This window comes from Engraulis encrasicolus, chromosome 2 (assembly GCF_034702125.1).
Source record: "Engraulis encrasicolus isolate BLACKSEA-1 chromosome 2, IST_EnEncr_1.0, whole genome shotgun sequence".
Lineage (NCBI taxonomy): Eukaryota > Metazoa > Chordata > Actinopteri > Clupeiformes > Engraulidae > Engraulis > Engraulis encrasicolus.
The window spans coordinates 24,839,495-24,864,494 of NC_085858.1; the positions used below are offsets into that span (position 1 = coordinate 24,839,495).

At 45.2% G+C, this 25,000-nt stretch overlaps 2 protein-coding genes across 2 annotated transcripts in view; one reads left to right on the forward strand and one right to left on the reverse strand.

The window, feature by feature from the left end:
- The window catches only part of vat1 (vesicle amine transport 1), a 45,406-nt gene extending 39,611 nt beyond the window's left edge, over positions 1–5,795 (reverse strand). The window contains exon 1 of the mRNA XM_063184690.1: positions 5,080–5,795. Coding sequence (XP_063040760.1) covers positions 5,080–5,508 — 429 coding nt within the window. The 5' untranslated portion in view covers positions 5,509–5,795. The remainder of the gene's footprint in view (positions 1–5,079) is intronic.
- A 19,187-nt stretch (positions 5,796–24,982) lies between these two features.
- The window catches only part of rnd2 (Rho family GTPase 2), a 42,595-nt gene continuing 42,577 nt past the window's right edge, over positions 24,983–25,000 (forward strand). The window contains exon 1 of the mRNA XM_063184698.1: positions 24,983–25,000. This exon is cut by the window's right edge and continues 367 nt beyond it. The gene's annotated coding sequence lies outside the window, so the exon portion shown is untranslated.

The window sequence follows — 25,000 nt, forward strand, 5'->3', positions numbered from 1 at the left end:
CTGTAGTTCATCTTGTTTCCCAAACCAGTAAATCTATGCCTGACTCCCTATTCCGGCTAACAACCACCCCCCCCATCCCCCACCCTCCTTTAGTGGTTTTAGATTGTGCTGCTAAATCAATGGGATCAGACGAGCAAGCTGACAGAAGAAATCTGTATTTTATTGTTTTTGGTCATGCAGAGATACGCTGTACAAACATGGGTAACAAACGCATATGTGAACACACACGGTGGCGTGCACACGCACACACACACACACACACACACACACACACACACACACACACACACACACACACACACACACACAAGACTAGGGACTATTGATGTATCCATACACCTCCCTTCCTCCCTCCCTCCCTCCCTCTAACAGACATCCATGCTCACTTTTTTTCAGCTGAGAAGGCAATTGTGAAGGCCAAATGGCAAGCTTGTGACACTTGCATTGCTCATACACAAAGAGTTGCTGCACTTCACCATTCTGCGCCCTCCCCCTACCTCCCATTTTCTTCCTCCCTCTCCTCTCCTCTCCTCTCCTCTCCTCTCCTCTCCTCTCCTCTCCTCTCCTCTCCTCTCCTCTCCTCTCTTATCCTCTCCTCTCCTCTCGCCTCCTCTCCTCTCCGTTTTCTCCTCCATCCATTCCTCCCCACCCACACTGCACGGCTACATGCCTCAATAAACCTGCGCATCAAAGCAGTGCCCTGCCCTACCCATACCCATACCCTACCCCAATGGTTCCCAACCGGGGGTACATGTACCAATACGGGCACCCAAGCACACTGCAGGTGTGATAATAAATGTATGTATAATATAATCACATTGGGATGGAGGAGGAGGTATAATCGCAAAAATATTCTAAAGTCCAAAAAGGGGGTCTCTGCAGAAAATGTTTGAGAACCACTGAGTTAGGGGGTTACTCATGGGATGACAAAAAGGCTTAGGGGGTACGCAAGAGAAAAAAGGTTCAGAAACACTACCCTACCCATCCCCGACCAACCCTACCCAAAGCATACAGTCCACACACTAATCCATAGCTGCCTCTGTCGATAGATGACAATTGCCACAAGTGCACAAACAGACAACCACGAGTAGGCTAAACCAGTGTTTCTCAACAGGGGTGCCGGGGCACCCTGGGGTGCCGTGGGCCCACCTCAGGGATGCCGCTGAAATAAATTATGTAATATAATACATATTAGTCTAAATTGATAAGTTAATGCTAGTCAGTGGAATCTTTCACCTGCCATTTACGCACAATAAAGTAAATATAGGTCGCCCCAGTCAGCTGCAACTTTGAACGTAGGTCGTATGACGTCTCCAAATGTGTTACTTTTCTAAGCTTGTGTGGTATCGAATGCAATGCCATGTTACGGCTTGTTGGTTTGGGGTGCCTTGAAATTTTTCATGATTTGAAAGGGTGCCTCGCCTATAAAAAGGTTGATAAACACTGGGCTAAACCATTTGCCATCTCTGTCCAAGAACAAAAGGTATGTTCCTGCCTGCCTATGATCCCTCCAATGTATGTAGCCCTGTTGAATGGATGCAGCCTACGTTGTAAAGGCCTTTCTAACGATGAATGAAAACTGCGAGAAGTGTGTGTGAGAGAGAGAGAGAGAGAGAGAGAGAGAGAGAGAGAGAGAGAGAGAGAGAGAGAGTGAGTGTGAGAGAGAGTGTGAGAGTGGCCGAGGCGAGGAGCAGGACATGAGACAGGGCTGTGTTCGCTCAGCGTTGGCCGAGTCTGACAGACTGTTGTTTATGGCCGTCTGTCAAACGGCAGAGAGTGAAACGCATACACCATAACTGAAGAGAAGAGGAGAGAAGAAAAAGGACAGAGAGTAGAGAAGATTAACAGGAAAAGAGACAGAGAGACAGAAATACGAAACAGATATAGACAAAACAGAGAGAGAGAGAGAGAGAGAGAGAGAGAGAGAGAGAGAGAGAGAGAGAGAGAGAGAGAGAGAGAGAGAGAGAGAGAGAGAGAGAGAGAGAGAGAGAGAGAGAGAGAGAGAGAGAGAAAGACCAGGGAGCAGAGACCAGAGACACAGACAGGACAGTGCGAGACAGAGGTGGAGGAAATACCACACTGACAATGTGGGACGTAGCACGATAATTGAGAACAGATGTGTCTTAAAGCCCTGATAAAAACAAGTTGAAGTCACACACACACACACACACACACACACACACACACACACACACACACACACACACACACACACACACACACACACAGGACTATCTAGTGGAAAGAAAGTCTACAATGAATGACATGTCCAGCAGCACTATACTATCTCGACTCCCTGTGCGTTTCTTCGCCAGTCTTCCATGCTCTGCTCTGTCCAACTGCCAACTTGTGTTGAATGAAGTGATATCATGGGGCCGCTGTCTTCTAACCCACTTTCAGTACCCCAATCCTTGTACTCTGGTCTCATTCTCTGACCAAAGAGACGAACGCAACCACACACAACCACACATGCACGCGTCGCGCGCATGCACACACACACACACACACACACACACACACACACACACACACACACACACACACACACACACACACACACACACACACACACACACACACACACACATTCACTCCGGGATCATTACTCCGCGATCATTTTGATCCAAGATAATTTTGCTCTAAAAGATTTTGGAGGGAGGGAGCTGTAGGCCTATAGATTTTTCACATTGGAGACCTACTTATAATAGCTTATTAGTGTGTGTGTGTGTGTGTGTGTGTGTGTGTGTGTGTGTGTGTGTGTGTGTGTGTGTGTGTGTGTGTGTGTGTGTGTGTGTGTGTGTGTGTGTGTGCAGGGCTGCATTAAGAGGGCCTGGGGTCCCTAGGCTGCGGGTTGCTGTGGGCCCCCCCAGGAAGCAAATTTCAGGACAAATTTACATAGACAGTGTCATAATTACTAGCTAGGAATTAATGATAACTTGTCTACCAACTGTACTCATGAGACACTTGAATTGTTCAATATTGCATCGTCACAAATCCGCAATTTTTCACTTTTGGTCAATCAGGGGCCCCCTTGCAAGGCTGCAGCGATATCTAGCCTGTGCGTTAATCCAGCCCTGTGTGTGTGCGTGTGTGTGTGTGTGTGTGTGTGTACTAGGGTGGGGAGTGGTACAGTGGGCATCCTGGTATTGTGGCCCGTGGAGTGAAATGTGAGCGATGCGATGACCTTTTAATCCAGTTTGATGTGATAACATGGCATAGCATGGTGGCTGGCATGGGGGGTGGGTTGGCGGCACATGAGCCTAGCAAATAGCCTAACATTTAGGTTATCAAGTCAGCATCTTAACCAGCCTTCTACAATAAACCAGTGACTGACACAGAGCTCAAGCATACGCCGACAACAATTAAGCAGGTGATGCTGTGAAACCACATCAAAACCTCATTTTCAGCCTTTTAAAATCACCCCTGATGACTGAGGGAGGGGGGAGGAGGAGAGAGCCTAGTTGCTGCTGTTGCCATGAACCGTTGTCATGGATACGGACGTAACGACCACTTACACATGACTCATCAAACGCTTCATGATAGAGGGGGATCTGCCTGTTGTAGCCGGCATCTGCGGGTTTGTAGCTACATTTAAAAAAAAAAAAAAGCCAACAGCTGTTTCAAAAATTGTGAGTCATCTGCTATCATAAATGAAATACAGTATAGAGTAGCCTCAACATTGTGGAATCTACAAAATGTTAGGCCAGGCTACTACCAATTTGGTTTCATGTGCCTATGCAGGCCTTGTCTGCTCTGGACCAACCAGTCTACCTTTCTTCAAACAGCAAAAATAGTAGACCCTATAGGAACAAATAACTTCTTCCCTGAGACACACAATAAAACATATTCATATATATCATATACCTCGTGTTGTTAGCAGCTTGTGGTATTGTGTGAGTCTAGGATGGAATTTTGGATTCACACGCGAAAGGGAGTCTCCCTTCACAGCCCCCCCAGTCACAATGCGCGCGAGGTGAGTGACAAAGACAGTGTGCAGCAGTTTTTGGTTTCTGTCTGCAGTCTCGCGCCTCGCCCTTTTCTGGGCGAAATGCATGCGTGCGTGAGTGTCTGCCACGCTTTAAAACAAAAGACGCCGGTGACAGCAACCACGCGGGCGCATAACACACACACACCCCTCCCGTGTACGAAGAGGTGCGTTATTATGCTTATGGATCTGACTTCATTTGGAAGTCGAATTGCAGTCCGTTCAAAAAATATTCCTCTATAAACTACTCGGCGTTAAGTGGTAAGGTTTTAAAATAGTCATTAATGACAGACTGTCTGTGAAGTCCAGACATGCCATCCCTCTTCCAGCCGTCTTTCTTTCTGTGGTTATCCCATGGGTGTGACTCCGTCTTACAACTGTCAATCTAGGTGCGCGCACAGGACAGCTTGCATCCTGAGCAGCGTGTGTGTGAAGACGCAAAGGGCGCTGGCCGACTGGCTTGAGACCGTTCAAGTCGATGCCAATTAAAGGTACCCCCAGTGTAATGGGTTCGGGTATTGAATAATCGGGGGAGGCTGGAGGCAAAGCGGAGGTTGTAACTTTCCACTTGACAAGTCAAAACGCATTGATGGACGTGCCAGGCGTTGTGCGTCCGCCCATCCGTTAAGCGACCCTTTACGCACCACTGACTCGATTCATCCTAAAATGGCACACCAATTTGCAGATAAAGTTAGACTCGGCTATTGTAGCCTACCTCGGAAAAAATCACGAGAGAGCACAACATCGACTCCACACTGACTAGCCTTCGTTAATTCACCTAAAACAGTGATAGGGTTTAGCCAAATGTATTAGGCAAGATTAAAAGTTAGATGTAGGCTTATCAGCCACACATCACAACTGGAATAGGCTATACGGTAGGTATATAACATCCAATAGTGGCACGCCCCAAAAAAGGACCACTGGCAACAATGAAGCACTTGCGAGGAGGATGCAGGGATACTGAGTCACATCACAAGATAGTCTGGCACCAATTTTGAGAGATGCAATGTCTGTGAGAGTGTATTTTATTGTTGAAAAAAGGCACAAAAAATGTTTTTACAAAAATGTTAGGGGACACCACGCGGTCTACTTACTTTCCTGTCCGTCACCTCTTCCCCGACAGCTTCGATTTCTCCAGAGCACTCCATCCCCGGCGTGACGGGCGGGGACGGGAGTCGGTCGTAGAGCCCCTGGCGAGCCATGAGATCGGCGAAGTTGAGCCCACACATTTTGACCCGCACCATCACCTCGCCTGCCTTCAGAGCCGGCTTCCCTTTCTTCACCTGCAGCTTAACTTTGTCATAGCCACCATAGCCGGTGAGAACCAGGGAGCGGTAGGTGAAGGTGTCCTCCTCCGGTGCCTTCTCTGCTGCCGCCGGGGCTGCAGCCGCCTCAGTGGCGGCAGGGGCGGTCGGGGAGTCTGGCTTGCTCTCGGCTTTCGGCTCCTCGGCGGGTGTTTTCGTCTCCTGGTTTTTCTGCTCCTCGGCGTTCTGCTGCTGAGCTGGCGCGTCTTCCCCAGACATGTTGTAAAAGTGTGTGGTAGACTGTTTGGTAGCAAGAATATTTAGACAATCAGGCTGTTCTGTCTTTCTTTTTGAAGTCTTTTTGAAAAGGATTCAGGTCGCTTTTGTGCCTTAGATAAACTTAATCAAAGAGACAGGCACAAAATAAACCGTTTGCCTTGGCTTAATTCGGCGTGAAGTGAGTTAGCCCTAAAGTCTACAGAAAGATAACTGACACCGTGCGACGCCTTGTGCACCCAAGAGGCTGACAACACAACTCCGCGGTTTTCACAAAGAGTGGATGAGTCTGTGCCTCTATGTGTGGGTCGCGATGGGGCGGTCCACAAACCATGGAACATGGATTTTCTAGCCTGGATCGGCAAGGTGATGTAGACCAACTTGCCAAATGCAGCCTTTGCGAAGACAGGTCCTAGTTGCTAAGACAGACTTAGTGGACAGGCAGTGAATTGTAATAAGTCCATCTTTATTACAATATTGTAGTATTTTGCTTGGTTTAACAAGAATGGGTTACGCCTTCTTGCCGATCTGCTTTTTAAATTGTGAGGTGAAGACAGAGGGTATGAGTCACTCTGAGGTCCATTTTAAAGTCCTTTATTGAAACATGGACATGGCACATTAAATCCATTAAAACAAAAAAAAACAATGAACAGTCTAAGCAGAATGGACATGTTTTATTAGCATTATTATTATTATTTCCAGCAGGCCTACCAACAAAAGTCACTCACCTAAGGCCCAACATATAATCAAATGTATAACCATACGCATCCATCTGTATGAATGAATAATGAGCGGAAAAGGGTTTGTGTTCGTGAACAAATCTAGTTTTATCCTCTTTCGGAATACAACTCAGTTGGTAAACACAATCATGCATACACACATAATGAACTAGACATGCAAGTGCAGTTGTAAGTGCTAATTTCATCATAGGCCTACTCGTAAGATTGAGCAGTCTTCTTTTTTAAGATAACAGGCAGTGAAAGTATGGCACCAGTTTCAAGTCAAAGTTGACTGGAAACATCCAGAATAGGAAGTGAACACAGCGTTGCTATTTTTGGGTCCTTTATGTATGTTCTGCATCCTGGTCCTTCAGATCTGACCAGTCAGTGTCTGCTAGACATTCATTCATGGTGCTCAGGGGCTATAGCAGGGGTGGGGCACTCACTGCCTGTCGCTCTTCACTATCCTATCTGCATTAAAGGCAAAATAAAGCCCATAAAATGTCTTTTACTACGTTTACATGAGACATTTAATTCCGAACTAACTCCATTTAATTCTGAACAAAGCTTAATTCCTCTTTGAAGAGGTCATGTAAACATCTCTGAATTTGGGAATGAAAGGAAAGACCAACATATCTCGACGGAACTATTTAATTCTGAATGATTAATTCTGAATTAAAAACATCATGTAAACGTAGTGATTCATTCATGGTGCTCAGGGGCTATAGCAGGGGTGGGGCACCTATATCGTTCGGGGGCTGTTTATGGGCCTGAGGCCGTCTTATCCAGCTTAAGGACTGAAAAAGTGCAATAATGCTGCTATCGAAATCTTTCTGATATCTATCCTCCGGTCGTTTCCTCAGTCGTTTGGCTTCGTGCCTCTATGTCAAGCCTCCTACCCTGGAGGGAATAAAGAAGGAATCGAGGGGAGGATGGAAAAATTCGGCACCTGGTGCAGCCCCACGTCTTTGCCATCCTGTCTCTCTCCTCCTCTGTCCTCCTCCTCTTCTCACCTCCCATGGTTTGAGATGTCCTTTATGGCGTGGGATGGCTTGCCTCTAAATGTACTGTATATGTTGCTGCAAGGTTGACTAGTTTAAATATTTTGAAAAAAGATGCACGATCATTCTTCTTAGGGGTGGCTTAGCATAATTTGGGGGTGCCTACCATAAGCCGACCCCTCTTGCTGCCACTGGTCAAGCCTCAAGGCACAAGGCCAAAGGAAGCAACCGAAGGAGGCATATTGATTAACGCCCTACTCACGAAGATCCCCGCTTCAGGGAGTACAAATCCTACTGCCACATACTTGGAACAACCGCTTTTCTCATCCAGCTGATCCTAACAGACACAGGAACACTCACATGGTCTGACAGGTAGGGCCAATCAGTGAGATCAGCTGTGTCAAGAAAATTTAGGAAACTGGATATCTTTTTGGAGCTTGAAGACATGTTGTGTCTTTTAGGGCAGTCATGGGTGAGCGGTTAGGGCGTCAGACTTGCATCCCAGAGGTTGCCGGTTCGACTCCCGACCCGCCAGGTTGGTGGGGGGAGTAATCAACCAGTGCTCTCCCCCATCCTCCTCCATTACTGAGGTACCCTGAGCATGGTACCGTCCCACCGCACTGCTCCCCATGGGGTGCCACTGAGGGCTGCCCCCTTGCACGGGTGAGGCATAAATGCAATTTCGTTGTGTGCAGTGTGCAGTGTTCACTTGTGTGCTGTGGAGTGCTGTGTCACAATGACAATGGGAGTTGGAGTTTCCCAATGGGCTTTCACTTTCACTTTTTCACTAGTAAGAATCTTATTTTAGGGTTAAGTTGTGATATGGGGATCAGAAGTTATGAAAACAGCTGTGCTCAGGGCTGGACTGCGACCAAAAAATGTTGAGGCCCTGGAATAGTCTACCCAGTAACCTAAAAAGTATTACTGATTATCAGGCCTTCATAAGGGGTGTGAAAAAATGGATATTAACCAACCAGTCTTGTCAACATTAATCATATGTTTTTTAAAATATGACTCACACTGTATACCAGATGACCAGTCCAGGCCTGGGTGTGCTAATGGGCAGGGATCGGGGATAGAAAGACAGAGCAGGGGTGCTACATTCTGAAGCCTGCAGAAGCCTGCAGAAGTCTGGGGTTCAAGCAGGTAAGCAAAAGAAATTGTTTTCTGGGTAGGACTGTGTGTGTGTGTGTGTGTGTGTGTGTGTGTGTGTGTGTGTGTGTGTGTGTGTGTGTGTGTGTGTGTGTGTGTGTGTGTGTGTGTGTGTGTGTGTGTGTGTGTGCATGCACACATGTGTGTGTTACTGTTGCCAATGTGATCACCACTTGTGATGAAGTGATATTGCAGATTTTCGGTCAATTTCTATCAAAATCTTTTCCACATCTGGCAACCCTCCCATAGCCCGTGTCCACACTCTCCCAAAGGGAAATTGGAAACAGAATATTCTAGATTTTTGCTGATGCCATCCTGTTGGCAGAGGGAGGGCATGGACTACTTCAGAAATGCAAATTGCAATTTATTTGGCCTTGCTGAGCTTGGTGCAGCTTCAGCTCGCCATCTCTCTCTCTCTCTCTCTCTCTCTCTCTCTCTCTCTCTCTCTCTCTCTCTCTCTCTCTCTCTCTCTCTCTCTCTCTCTCTCTCTCTCTCTCTCTGTCTCTTCTCTCTCTCGTCTCTCTTTCTCTATGTCTTTCTTTTTCTGTTTCTTGGTCTCTCTGTCTCTGTCTCTGTCTCTGTCTCTGTCTCTGTCTCTGTCTCTCTCTCTCTCTCTCTCTCTCTCTCTCCCTCTCTCTCTCTCTCTCTCTCTCTCCATCTCCACAGGGAGATACAAGGAGGAAATGATCCATCACTTTGGGCCCTAATAGGCGAGCGGATCAATATCCCCAGACGAGGCTAATGAAAGCGGGCCTGCCGGCCGGCCTTAATTATTATATTGGAACAATCAGCCCTTTATTGTCTCTTACACACATATCAGCTTCATGCTTGTTGGAATCAATGACTGCGTATCTGTCTGTTCAAATAGTCTTTGGTTTGAATAGCGGTGTCATTGGTTTGCGTGGTTGGTGGACCCCATTAGTTTGCAGGGGTTGTATTCAAGGTGACATCACAAAGCAGCTGATGTTGCGTGTGTGTTATGCATGTGTGTGTGTGTGTGTGTGTGTGTGTGTGTGTGTGTGTGTGTGTGTGTGTGTGTGTGTGTGTGTGTGTGTGTGTGTGTGTGTGTGTGTGCAGACTGTGTGTGTGCAGATTCTCTGTGTGTGTGTTTTGTGTGTGTGTGTGTGTGTGTGTGTCTGTGTGTGTGTCTGCACAGACTGTGTCTGTGTGTCGGTAGACTGTGTGTGTGCAGATTCTTGCGTTAGCTTGAGGGAGCCACACCTTCAGCTTCACCACCACCATGCCTCAGCAGAACTGGGTTAGGTTGCTGTCTGAGTAATGCACTGGAGCCCATGGCCTTAATAACGCATCACACACACACACACACACACACACACACACACACACACACACACACACACACACACACACACACACACACACACACACACACACAGACACACGCAACAACGATGAGACTATTGCACTCTTTCATCATCTACTCTACGTACCTACTCCAAAAAAGACTTGCATGAACATTTGCTCACAAACACACCCAGGTTTCGCCTGCGCACGGGTACATTTTCTATTTTAAGGTTTTGCCGTAACCTGGGAGCGAGCGAGGCTGCTTTGAGAGCGGGCAGGCAGTGGCATAGGCTGTCAAATTTGTTTGCACACACTGGCACACACTTAGGTAATGTCACAGAAAATTGCACAGCTTGCTTTGCCTTCTTGGGGACGCGTGCGGTGTTGTGCTGGAGCATGCCAGACCCTCAGAGAATAATTACAGACGCCAGCTTCACCTTCCTCACACACTTTCTGTCCTTAACCCCAAACACTCTCTCTCTCTCTCTCTCTCTCTCTCTCTCTCTCTCTCTCTCTCTCTCTCTCTCTCTCTTCTCTCTCTCTCTCTCTCTCTCTCTCTCTCTCTCTCTCTCACACACACACACACACACACACACACACACACACACACACACATTTAAACGTTTTTTTTTTTTTTTTTTTTTTAAATTATTTATTTCTTCAAATGCTACTATTACTATGTCAGAACGCTATAAAAGGACTTTTAGGAAAAAGAACAACAAAATACCTCCTCTTAATGTATGTTCTCTACAAGTCTTCTGTTGTCCAGTCTTGCACTTTAAAGCCTCGGCCAGATGACACCGCAACGCGGGTTTTTTTGAATCCGAGTTGCAATAAAGTTGCAACCATACAGCATGTTTCAGTAAAAGATCATGTCCTAATGACAACGACAGGCTTGCTTCAGAATACACATTTCTTTATGTGAAGTTGTTGAGAACAAAAGTATTCGCTAATGGCCGTGATCGCCCACTCTTATCATGCAAATGACCTGTCATGCAGGGAGTCCACCAGTCTCTGACAGTGCCAGAAAGTTTCACATTTTTTTAACAGACCCAGCGAATTTTGTTTTCGATCTACAGACATATGCCATGGCTTGTTTAAAAGCTGAAGATCTTAGTAGTAATCTTACTAAAAACGATACATGTCTAGCCTCTCCCATTCCGAAGTTATGTCCATTTTAAGCGACGGATAGTTTAACAAAAAATAGCGTCATTTCCCCCCTTTGTAAAAAGCGAAAGACGGTTGTATTATGCGCTTTACTCTCCGCAAGCGCGTACATAGCAGGTTCAGAATATCAGAATGTGCAAGCTGCATAATTGAACATTACTATATGCCACAGAGACAAGTTAGATACAACAACAGACTGTACTGAATCATGCTGCTTAGCACCATGCTTCGTGAGTTGCTCTTACAAGAATAAGCATGCATGCTGCAACTTCTGGAATATTTTGGAAGACATTAGAACAATCACCAGGGAGTTTACAGTCTACATAACTGGTTGGCCCTCACGAAGTTGTAAGTCTGATGTATTTACTCCTTTCATTAGTTAAGTATGATGTTTTGTATGCAGGAGTAGCATGTCAAGTTACTAAAGGAATTTCTTATCCCAACATGTGTACTAGCATTTGCTGCTAGCCGACTTATTTTCAAAACCAGCATCGCATTGTTATTTTTCATTATGCTGAAGTGAGTGCTACGTGGAAAAATAGGCTACCAGCTTTGCGCATGTGGCACCTTGTGTAGCTTGTGGAGTGACTAGAGTAGCGAATCACTGCCATTTAGGCATCTGTTGATTGTGTTCTACACTTTATGCTGTTTTTTTTTATTTGAGAAGTTTAAACTAAGGTGTTGAGTTGAATACCAATACCGGGCAGGTATTTCTCCCTCCTCTGGAGGCTGCTGCGCGCTCACCGCTTCTCCTTCTCTTTCTGCCCATTACGCCTGTTTCAACTACATATACATAATATGCATTGCTGATAACTGTTTGGGTGCGCAGTTAAAAGATAGGCTAATATGAAGCTTTGCTTCGTGTTAGTCAGGGTTTTTTTTTAAGATTTTGAACACGAGTGACCCACACTGGGCAGTTTGAAACGTAAAATATTGACCGTGGTAGAAATGAAAGAGTCTCCACAGTCCACACAAACAGTTGTCTGATGATGCCATTGTGCATGGAATTAATGTTGTGCGCAAAGCTAGTGATCACTGTGAAGATACCTCACTGTTTTTGGCCATGTGGCTGTGACGCAGATGTAAACAAATCCGTTTCGCCTGTAACAATGGCAACGCAAAGGCCTGCGTTACTCGATTTTCGCACTCTGGAACCCATTATTCAAAAAACTCGTTTTGTGCCACGTTTCTGGTGGGTTTCATATGGTTAACCCAGGGGAACGTTGTCACTGGCATAGAAAATCGTTCCCATGTAGCTGGCCCCTAAATGTCTGTATGAGCAATGTCTACGTCCATACTGTCTATGTCCATGTATGAGTACTGTCTATGTCTATACTGTCTATGTCCTTACCTAGATTAGTCTATGTCTGCATGGGAGAGCAAGAAACGCAATTTCAAATTCTTTGTATGACCAGTGCATGTAAAGAAATTGACAATAAACTTGACTTGACTTGACTTGTGTGAACAGATCTATGCACACAAACACAAACTCAGTGCACACAGGTACAGTTTCTCTCTTCCTTTCCCCTCACACCCTTCCCACCCTTACCCAACACCCCCCCCTCTCTCTCACACACTCACATACACACACACACACACACACGCGCGCGCACGCACGCACGCACACACACACGCACACACACACACACACACACACACATGCACACACATGCACACGCACACACACACACACACACACACACAGGAACACACACACACACACACACACACACACACACACACACACACACACACACACACACACACACACACACACAGGAACACACACGCACACATGCCCACATGCACCCAGTGACATGTAACATAATGCATCATGCATATTCATGGTGTGTGGAGTGGAGCTGGCTGCATGTCGCTTAGTTAATCGATGGTCCCCTGACACAGTGGTTCCCAACCTTTTTCTTCAGGGACCCATGTTTTTACTATTGTAAGCTTTGGTGACCCAGCGCCCGCATGAGAGGAAGTCACTTGATACGATCGTCTCCTCCGAAAACTCATTTTAGTCATCATTTTATTCCTCAATTCTTCTTTGTTCAAAAACAGAATAAATGTTTAATGTAGCACTTAAATTTTGTTGCTTCTATGCATTTGTCATTTATTCAACATGGGCTACATATGGTATTAAAATAAAACCCCTTAAAACTCAAGAGGGCTTCGCGGCCCCCCGTGGATCTTTGGCGACCCATAGGCTGGGTCCCGACCCATAGGTTGGGAACCACTGCCCTGACACACTGGGCAGCTGCCTGCTCCCCTCCATTGACCCCATGACACACAAGCCTCCACACAGCACGATCATGTCCAGGAAGCCTGCATCACCCCCTCGCTGCCATCCAGCTAGAGGCATGCTGATACTACTGATGCCCATGCACATGCGGCCACCTTGAAAGTCCGCCATCTTGAAATCGTTGGCATCCAAAGTTGTTTTTTTGTACATCTTTTAAAGCTCACAATATTAGCTCACAATATTTAGTCAAAATCCCTTGATTTGTTCAAAAGTTATTTCTGGGGGGGGGGGGGGGGGGGGGGGGGGGCACTGCGCTAAGCCCCCCCCCCACATTTGGGCTTGCATGCCAAGCGGGGGCACCCAGGTTCGAGTCCGGTCTGGGTCATTTCCCAACCCTGCCCCTTTCTCTCTCTCCGCACTCACTTTCTGTCGCTCTTCACTATTCTATCTGCATTAAAGGCAATAAAAAAAAAATCAATTAATCAAATCAATCAAAATTACTTATAAAGCCCATAAAAAAATATATTAAAAAAGTAGGTTTGCGTTGGAGGCACGGACGCACATATGGCCAGACAACAGCAATACCTTTGGTAATCAAAGAAATAATGAGGTGATGGTAGTTTTTGCATAGCATTAGATGTGGATAGGTGAGATGCTATAGGAAATTGCTTCATAGTATACTGTATGAGTCACAGTTGGTATCAAACCTGAAACAGCTCCTCAAAATGGCAGTCGTGTCCTTGTGTCTTCCTGAAACAACAACAGCTCAAGGCCTGCCCATGTAGCTACAGCAGGGGTTCCCAAACTTTACCATGTAGAGGCCCCCTATGTACCAGTAAATTCCAGTCATGCCCCCCCCTTACACATTTTTTTCTGTGCTCCCTCTTTCAAAGTCATTGTCTAGTTCTGTGAGTCAGTGCCCCACTGCGATGTATATAAAACAGCAATGATGATAGTGATAATGTTGAAAGACGCAAGAAATTACTATAATACAGTTCTTTTTGAATATACAGAATATTGTTTAGATTATTTTTGGTATACCTGTATGTAAGTTATTGAATTTTCCATTTTATCATTTTGGTTTAGGCCTACTATACTTTTCCTGCCCACCTGGCGCGGCCCAGCAACATCTCACGGCCACCCAGGGGTCCCTGGACCCCACTCTGAAAACCACTGGGTTAGTCCTATCAGGCCAGAAGCATGGACAAATAGATTTTTATATGGCCCTTTTGAACCCTCCATAAATCAGGAAGTGGGTAGAGTAGTAGAGTAAGAGCCACATTTAGGCCTGATTGCATCACTCTGTCAGGGGACCTGCAGTCTTGAGTGACAGTGCAAGGAAATGTGTCACAGGCTCCTGCTGCATCGAGTTTATTTCAGCGATCCAAACTGCAATCTAATTACTGAAGTGGTAGAAAATGGAATTGGAAATACTGACAGCTCCCCCCCTGTACCAGACATTCAACATTTTATGTCCAGGTCGCCAGTTTAATTTTCAGAATCTTTTATTGAGGACAAAATCTGCCCTCTACTGCCATCTGCTGCTGTAAAGGGACTTGTGTTATTTGCATGTTTCTCTTTCTTGTTGTCTGATGCAATCCCACAGAAATAAATAAACTATAGATTACACCACAGTATGTAATACAGTAGTATAAAACAGATTGTAGTTCATTTAGTTTGATATGTTTTAATGTAATTTGAAAGGGGACTACTTAGAATAGCTGATGACGATGATGGAGTTGATTGATATATTGCTGAACCATCACAGAGATGGGGAATGGACACACAGGGTGGTGGTTGGTGCTATGGATGGACACTGATGGCAGGATACCTTTAAATTCCTTGAAGCCGGTGAGTCATGGTCACGTTACAACCAATGATTTATCATGATGGCTCAGGTTGCTTTGCGGGAAGTCTATGATGTAATTGTCAAGGTCTGTGGGGCCGTCTGAGTCTGTTGTAGGTTTCCTGTCAGTCTCTTCTGCTTGTGTGTCATACTCTTTCCTTTTTTGCTTTCCTTTCCTCTTCCTCTGCATTCTCTTTTTTTCTTGTTGTATGGTATACCACAAGGTTCAAAGGGTCGATCAATACCCGGCTTGGCTTGTTTTACGTAAAAAGTGTGATATTACTGTAATGTCAAAGAAACGTTAAAAAAATGTTTGTCGTCAATGATGGCTTCAACATGGCCCCAAATGTGGATAGGGGACCACTGGAAAACATGTGGCCTTGTGCAAGATAGAAGATACTGTATTGGTTATAGAGCAAAATGATGTGACAGTGTCTGGGTAATCAAACAAGTGTGGCCTAGGGAGTTGGTCTTGGAAGAGAAAGCTTGCAGGCTTGAATTCTGTGTCATCCATGACTGATGACACTAGGCCTACATTCCTCCAGAGTCTGTAACCAATAACTGTAAATAACCAACCAGTTGTAATAACTGTCAGTCGCTTTGAATAAAAGCGTCAGTTCAGTAATGTAATGCGATGTAATGTAATCAAACACCCAAAATAATGAATAATGACAGCCCAGATCAGCAATAAGGGCAAAAGTCATTCACTGGGGAGTGGGGACATTGACCGGTTTTGAAATACATTCCTCTTTCCAGAGTTAACCTCATTACATATAATCACTTAATATCATTACTTAATATTATTATCATTATTTCCTCACAGAACTCGGAAAAAGCAACATCTGTCAGAAGCTTGCGTCCTCCTACCACTGCTCAGTTGAGAGGGTACTGACACGCTGTGTCTGTGTGTGGTTCTCAAGTTGCACTGTGGCACAAAGCAAATACCTCCAGGTGGGTCATAAAGGTGGCACAAAATACCATCGGCTACTTCACTGAACAAGGACTTGATTTTGCTGTATTTGTTACAATGATGAATAAAAAGATATTCTATAATATGAATAAAAAATATATAAATAGGCTAACTTCCATATAAAGGACAGGCAGGGGGCAGAAGACAGACGGGCAGACCATCAAAACTGAGGATGTTTGGTGGCCCTTAATTAGTATGCTATGTTATGTAAGCAGATCCATATACTACACAACGCTGCTGAAAAGCCTCACAACTCTAAGTGCTAAGCGGTTGCTATTAGAGCACATGAAGGACTCGACTGTGAACTGTGATTTCATAAACCCAAATATTACACCCTGGCTGCCTCATGAACCCTGAGTCGTCCCTTTCATCCAGACACATGACCAGTGATTCATGTGCTTTTGGTGCTGAATGGCTGAGTGGCCTGCCAGCATTTGACCCACTAGTAATCACATGACCAGATGACCAGTGAGAAAGGAAGTGACGAGGCCCTAATGCAGGACATTGCTGTGTGCAGAGCCCACAAGTTTTTAAGTCTGTTGCTCTGAAACTAATGCCGAATCTAAAATGTTCACTCATGCACGTTGAAAGGTAAAAATAATAAGCTTTATTATAGACACATGTCCCCATAACAACCACAGCTAATTCTACAATTGTATGGATTAAATTATCTTTTTTACTGTATTATAAAAGAAGCATATGCATTACTTGTACATTAATTACCAATTATTACATAAAACTCAAGTTTTGACCAAGTTTCAAGTTCAAGTAAGTTGGGAGTGTTAACCTGCTCTTCTCATCAGCTTCAGCTGACAAAGCTTGACTCGCACTTCCCACTGACATGACTATGATTTCTCATGACTATGATTTCAGAAATAACACAAAAGTGGACGTGTGTTTTTGGATGCACATAACATAGCTCTGCCCAACAGATCCAATGGTGGTATTAGAGGTAGGTCTGTGCAATAGCATTGTAATTGGTTTGGCACACTCTCCTCCAAAATGAAAATGGTCTGTATTATGACATTTTTTTAGAGTGGGAAATACAAAGTGTGGAGTGACAGACTGAGAATGGGCCAAAATGAATAAGACTTTCAAAGAGTGAGACTTGAGAACGCTGCTGTATGTCTAGATTTTGAGGTAAAATATGTGATACCAAAGATGATCAATACAGTAACCAAGATACAGCATACCACGTGTCACCAATGCATGGGCCAAGTCAAGTCCAGTCTCCTCAATGGAAGAGACTTTACCATTGAACTCCGTTCATTCTGAGCCCCTGTAGTCTCCTAAAGGGCCATGGCAGTGTTGCCATGGCAGCTTAGAACCTTGCATCATATCGATTCCGGAGGAAACTCCTCATGAACCGTCTCTTCATGCCTTATGAATCATCTCTGGTGATACCATGTGGTCTATGTTGTTGCAATTTCAAAATGTTTAAATGGTAAGGTTTACTACGTACATGTTGCTGTAATGTGACCACGTTGACGCACCGTCAGCAATCACTGGGAAGTACGGTATAGCAATGAGGGAACAGTCCGTTCGCAGAAACAGCTTGTGTTACACTGACTCAGTCGATTGACTGAGTCAGCCCTGTGAATCATCAATGCCCAGTGTCTGTCTGTTAAGTGAGAAAAACACATACTTACCTGGACTAAAGGACACTAAGTGGCCTAAAGGGATCATTTATGAGAGGATTGTGATTGGTGTACAGAGCAAGCATATGGCTATGATCAATCTGATTCAGCGAAATATATAATGCAGAAAATAAGAAGAATAAAATATGGATGAAGCAGTCTGCCATTAGGGCCTACCCTGTTCTTGCCATACCCTTATATTTTATTCGTAGCCTCTGTAGCGGGGTAGACTACACTACCCATAATAACAGGGTTGTCTGCCTGTAAGGAGAGTTCCGGTTAAGACAAGTAAACATACAGTATACTTTACCTTGGTGTCCGTCTCATCACTATTGTACAGCCTCTGAACAAAATCAAACAGAAAATTCAAAAGACACAGTGTTTTGCCGATAGAATGCTTCCGTTTCAAAGCTGTTGTCCTTACTTAGCCTTTAAAAATATAGGCTATAGAAAGGGCAAAGAAAGACAGTTTAACAAGCTTTGATACTTCATTGTAAGTGGGAAAGCCTGATTCCATGCTCGTTGATTTCCCCCACTGCTTAGACTATTTCAGATGTGTCATCTGAACCATTTACCACCCATGGCCACTGCATCTGTAACATAGCATAATCAACCACCCATCCACCCCCTGCTTTGCATGCTCATTCACCCTGCTCAAAGAACCACCATGCTCTCATACACAGTAAAATATTCAATACTTAGAGATAGTGGTGTCAACAATGATCGATTCGGCGATGCAATCCAATGCGGGGTATGGACGATCCAGAATCGATCCAGCAAGTTCCAGAATCGATCCGGCAATCTTTTAAAATTTCAATTACTTCCATGGATATTTCGGGAGTAAATGAATGTTAAATTAAATAAAAGCACTTAAAAATATTGCAAGACTGATACAGACTGATACAGAAAAAAGCCAATAAATTGTTGCACAGTATCTGACTACTTGTATTGCCTCATCATGACTGATTAAACATTTGCTTTGCTTTCAGTAGAAATGTAATGCATTGCAATGCATTGTAGAATTGGATCAGATCGGATCGGATCGGAACGGATCGCATAGAATCGGATCGAATCGAATCGCTACCTCCCGAATTGTGATCGAATCGGATCCACAACACTATCTCATACACAGTAAAATATTCAACACTTAGAGAGTACTCTGGGACCAAATACACTCTAGAAGATGTTAAATCGACTCTTAAGTGTTGCATTAGCACTGCAGAATTGACTGTGTATGAAAGACTACCCTAAGTGGCCACATCAAAGCTGGATGGTGGGGGCGATAGAGGATTCAATTCTACGTACTGTGTGTGTGCCTACGTGTTTGTGCCTGTGTGTGTGTGTGTGTGTGTGTGTGTGTGTGTGCGCGTGTGTATGTACGTATGTGTGTATGTGCACGACACGCTTGTGTGTGTGCACGAGCGTGTGTGTGCGTGTGTGTGCATGCGTGTCTGTGTGTGTGCGTGTCTGTGTGTGTGCATGCGAGTGCATGCGAGTGCAACTGTGTGTGCATACATGTGCGTGTGCATGCGGGCGTGTGTGTGTGTGTTTTTGTTTTTACGTATTTTACTCGTGATGGGATGCAGGTGCCAGATTCCAGCCTTTCAGCTATAAGCTCACCACGTGCTTCTGTGATTGGAAGTTAGCCTTGATTTCATTAACAAATCACCACACATCAATTTTCAATTTACAGTACTGCCATTTGGCCTGTCTGAATCACATCATTGATGAAAGATCAGTGCAACTGGCTCGCTTGAAGCAGAAGAAAAGGAGAGCCCAGGGAGAAAAAAATGGGCCGTTTCACACCAAGACTGACTATACTGTAGAGTTCTTGGAGGGAGCACATGCATGCCTGCATGAACACACACACACACACACACACACACACACACACACACACACACACACACACACACACGTACACACACACACACACACACACACACACACACACACACACACACACACACACACACACACACACACACACACACACACACACACACACACACACACACACAGACACACACACACACACACACACACACACAGTTCTTGGAGGGAGCGTAGCATTACATAAAGAGGCCTACTGGCCTACAGGCCTACTGCTATGCTGGGTACCACTGCCCTCATCTCACAACCAGCAGGCTATGGGAAGCTGAGAACACACACACACACATGCACACAAGCACGCACACACACACACACACACACACACACACACACACACACACACACACACACACACACACACACACACACACACGAGGACACACACATGAGGACACACACACACACACACACACACACACACACACACACACACACACACACACACCAAACACTCACAAGCACACACACACACACACACACACACACACACACACACACACACACACACACACACACACACACACACACACACACACACACAGACACACACAGACACACACACACACACACCAAACACTCACAAGCACACACACACACACACGAGGACACACACACACGAGGACACACACACACACACACACACACACACACACACACACACACACACACACACACACACACACACACACACACACACACACACACACACACACACCGAACACTCACAAGCAGGCACACAAACAAAGGAGGAGAGTTGGTTGGTAACGGATGAGAAAGATACATCAGATATGGAGATGGGGTGTGTGCACAGACAGAGCCCAAAGTCTGGAAGCAATTATTATGGTGTTGTGTCTAGCGAACCATCCAATGAGTGCAGCAGCAGTACACGCCTGATAGACACGAGTGAATGACAGATAATGAAAAAAACTCTTTGAGCATAATAATGGATGTCAGCATTTACAGTGTGCTGTGAATGAGCCTCACTCATCAGGGTACTCTCTCACTAAACACTGACTAAACACTGAGACACAACCCAGCCAGCATGAACGCTGCCTTTGGGATTTTTGAGTGTTCAGGGCTTAGCCACTTCAGACACAGCATTATAAATTAGCTGTTACCAGCATGGCAATGACCAAGTCGTAATTATTGGTATTATTAGTATTACTAAAGGCCCCGTGCACTGTCATAGTAGTGTAGTACTATAGTAGTTAACTTTCAATGTCTACTACAGCGTGCCACAGGAGGTACGGCGTGCATTAAGGGGCTACGGGGATTGATTCCTGTGGAGGAAAGCAACTTGCTCACATGGAACATGCACTGTACCTGCTGTAGATGACTGGACTCTATTGGCCATATTGTGTTTTTGTGTGTCTTTAGCGGGGCTGCACTGGCCGTCTGTCATAGTGGGCATTTCCTGGTGGGCCCTGCACCCTTAACATTTCTGAAAATAGGGGCCCACAAGGGTGCAGGGTCCACCGGTGAGTCAGTTCTGCGTTGCAAATGATGATGGGCCCCTTTAAGCCAAAGTGCCCGGGCCTTTAATGTGCGTTTACATGTGGATTGTGGAGAAGTGTCATGCAAGACAAATTTCTGTGCAAACAGACAATAAAAGTTTATCTTATCTTATCTTATCTTATCTTATCTTATCTTATCTTATCTTATCTTATCTTATCTTATCTTATGTACATACAAACGTATATAGGGCAGTCATGGGTGAGCGGTTAGGGCGTCAGACTTGCATCCCAGAGGTTGTCGGTTCGATTCCCGACCCGCCAGGTTGGTGGGGGGAGTAAACAACCAGTGCTCGCCCCCATCCTCCTCCATGACTGAGGTACCCTGAGCATGGTACCGTCCCACCGCACTGCTCCCCATGGGGCGCCACTGAGGGCTGCCCCCTTGCACGGGTGAGGCATAAATGCAATTTCGTTGTGTGCAGTGTGCAGTGTTCACTTGTGTACTGTGGAGTGCTGTGTCACAATGACAATGGGAGTTGGAGTTTCCCAATGGGCTTTCACATAGATTGCATCATCAATTACAGTAATACATTCAGACAGACAGACAGACAGACAGACAGACATGGACACAGACAGACAGACAGACATGGACACAGACAGAGAGACAATCAGGCATGCTAAGGTAGCCTACACTGCCTGGCCAAAAAAAGTTGCGGCCAAGAAAAAGACCAGACACACTAATATGTTGTTGGACCGCCTTTAGCTTTGATTGCAGTGCACATTTGGTGTTGCATTGTTTCCATAAACTCCTTGCAATGTCTGGATGTATTCCTCTCCAGTGTTGCATTAGGTTTTCTCCAGCATCTTGTATTGATGATTGTAGAGAGTCTGAATCATGTGTAAAGTCTTCTCCAGCGCATCCCAAAGATTCTCACTGAGGTTGAGGTCTGGACTTTGTGATGGCCAATTTATGTGTAAATACGATGTCTCATGCTCCCTGAACCATTTTTTGTTCTTCAAAATATGAAACCAATGAATCTTGCCATTGTTATCTTGGAATGTGCTTGTGCCATCAGGAAGGAATTAAACACATTGAATTACCTGTTCATTCACTATATTCAGGTAATCAGCTGTCTTCATTCTTTGAGCAGATACTGTAGCTGAACCTAGACCTGACACCAAACGTTTCAGTAATTGCTGATGCTAATGATCATTTGACCCTTCCCAAACAGACTGTTCCCCACACTGTAGAGTTATTGGAGGGAGCACATGCATGCCTGCACGCACACACACACACACACACACACACACACACACACACACACACACACACACACACACACACACACACACACACACACACACACACACACACACACACACACACACACACACACACACACACACACACACAGGATGTGTCTTTTGACTTGGTTGTTTAACCCATTGTGTCCTGGAGACACACATACGCTGCATTCAGGTTCTTGAGATTTGAGCTGATTTATTAAAAATGTGGGTAAGTTAGAGCTGAATGAACACATTCCAAGGCAAAACGAGGGTCCTAGCTTTGAAATGCAAGTCATTTCATGTTTGTATGTGTTTCGGAGGCTGAGATATTTAGGATTTAATTGGCAGAGGGCAGCCTTTCTCAAAAAGGGCTTAGGACAAAATGGGTTAATAAAGGAATAGCAAGTCATTGCCCCGGAATGGTTTGAGGAGCAAAAGATTGCCAAAACCTTTGCCAGAAGGTTTAAAACAATGAAATCAGTGGAAGGTCACTGGAATTAGTGATTCAGTACACATTAAACTTTTTTCGCACACCTCAGCTGGTAGGTCCGTCAGGTATGGCCCATAGGTCACTCAGCAGACAATTTGAAAAAACCTCCAGCACACTGGCCATTTCACTGTTGTTTAATACACATTGTTTCGTGTATTAAAGAAAACAGTGAAATGGTCAGTGTGCTGAAGATTTTTCTCATGGTCTGATACAGTACATATGCAAGGGTAAACGCTGACCCCGACGATAGCACCATCTTGTGGTGTTCATGCAAAAGCACCTCTACTCAGGGCCAGATTACGTAAGATGGCCTGGGGTCCCTAGGCTATGGGTTGCTGTGGGCCCTGCAGAAGGCAAATTTCACAACAAATTTACATAGACAGTGTCATAATTAGGGGCTAGGAATTAAGGGTACCATGTCTACCAACTGCACTCAACACGACAGATACGTTTTTTCAACACTGCATCTTATCATAATTCTGCAACTTTTCACTTTTGTCTAATCGGGCGCACCCTGGCAGGTTGGGGGCCCCTAGGCTGCAGCCATATCTAGCCTGTGCATTAATCCGGCCCTGCCTCTACTCCCATTTGACTGCTGATTCATGAGTCTCCCTGCAAGCAAGCCTATGGGCTTATGCCAGCGACCATCTGGCTGAAGGGAGAGGCACAGAGAATTGCTGTGATGTACTGAAACAACGGCTAAATCATGCCTCTGTTGTCATGTTTATCTTTGCGCATGGGTCCTCGGTGTAAAAAAGTTTGCGATTTTTGGTAGCATACTCAGAGGCTCCTAGCATACAGATGCTAATATTGCTGCTCTGATGAAGACGAATGAGATGGCAGTGTTCCACAGCTAAAAGCAAACAATAAAAGTAAAACACCCTCATCAGGTACTCAGGCACAGTTGAATAACTGTAGAGTTGAGTAACAACTATATAATATTGTGTATTATACTTACCTCAAGAATTTACCTCTACCTTGTTATACACCTCTGCAACCAAGGCAATAAAGCAGTGTGGCATTTGGATGACAATCCATCTGCGTGAGCCAGGTTAGCAGTTTAGAACACCCACACACAGACACACAGACACACACACACACGCACAGGCACAAGTACAGGCTCTATCTAGTGAAAATGAATGCAGACATTCATGAAAAGGCAATGAGGGGTTAAAGCATAGACTGTATAAATAGGCCTACTGCTACCAGATCCTCGCTCTCTCACCAACCACAGTACACCACAAGGGGGCAGTGTGGTACCGAAAACTGGAGGAGCTTTCCCATTACAGCCAAGGAGGTCCCTAAAGATGCACCCAGATTCAGACATTACAGTAACAAATCACACACGAGATTTAACAATAGCTTTGTAATAATGGTATTTGGTGTAGCAAAACTCGTGATCTAATCGATCTTTTGGATTAGAAAATGGTCTTATCTGTCCTTTTCAGTTCCAACAAGGGTACAGGGAGTTGCCTATACATACAATTTTTAGGTTTTAACAGATTAGGCCTAAATGAATGTTTGCCTTTGTCCTTTAAGATGTTTGGACGAGCGATTCCGTTTTGGCCACTGGATCGGGTTGGGGCTTTGATGTTAGGCCTACCAACGATAACGCCACAGGTAAAGGCTTAATCGCAGACATGTTTTTTGTTGTTACAGTAGGGCCTAATTACGCATGAGCGTCATTAGGTGTCATTATCTTGGGCTATTAGTACAATGCCATGGGTGTAATCTTTTACAGCACACGCCTCAAGGGCCGGTGAATCACTGAAACCTGTTTTGGTGGATTAAAACTTGACCTTATCTTACCCATCTGTTTCGAACAGCCTGACAGGTTTGTCTAGAGTTACTTTACCGGTCTGTTTACATTCGCCCCAGGAATACGGTTTAGCAGCTTGAAGTTGATACAGGACTTCAGTTTATTGAAGAAGTGCTATGCACATATTTCACCGCATACTAGCGTGTTTTCAATAGGAAAATAGTGATAAGTTTAGGCTAAATGTTACCTCATGGAGAGGTGCAGGGCATTTTAGTGATCCCACTTTCGTGATGAACCTTATAATAACAATAGAACAACTGAAGGGCGTCCAAAACGGTGAAACGAACCAATTCAGCACTTTTGTCCCAGCATTGCGCACAATACCCCTCACCGAACACAACACACACAAACATGCCCACAAATGCGCTGACGGTGCCTAGCGCGGAGAGCGGCGGAGAGAGTTGACAACCAGGGAGGAGTGCCGCGTGCTGAGCTCATGACGCGAGGGAAGGGTGGGAGGGCGCGTGGTGTCACCGTGGGAACCGACGGGCTGCAGGGCGGACTGAGCAG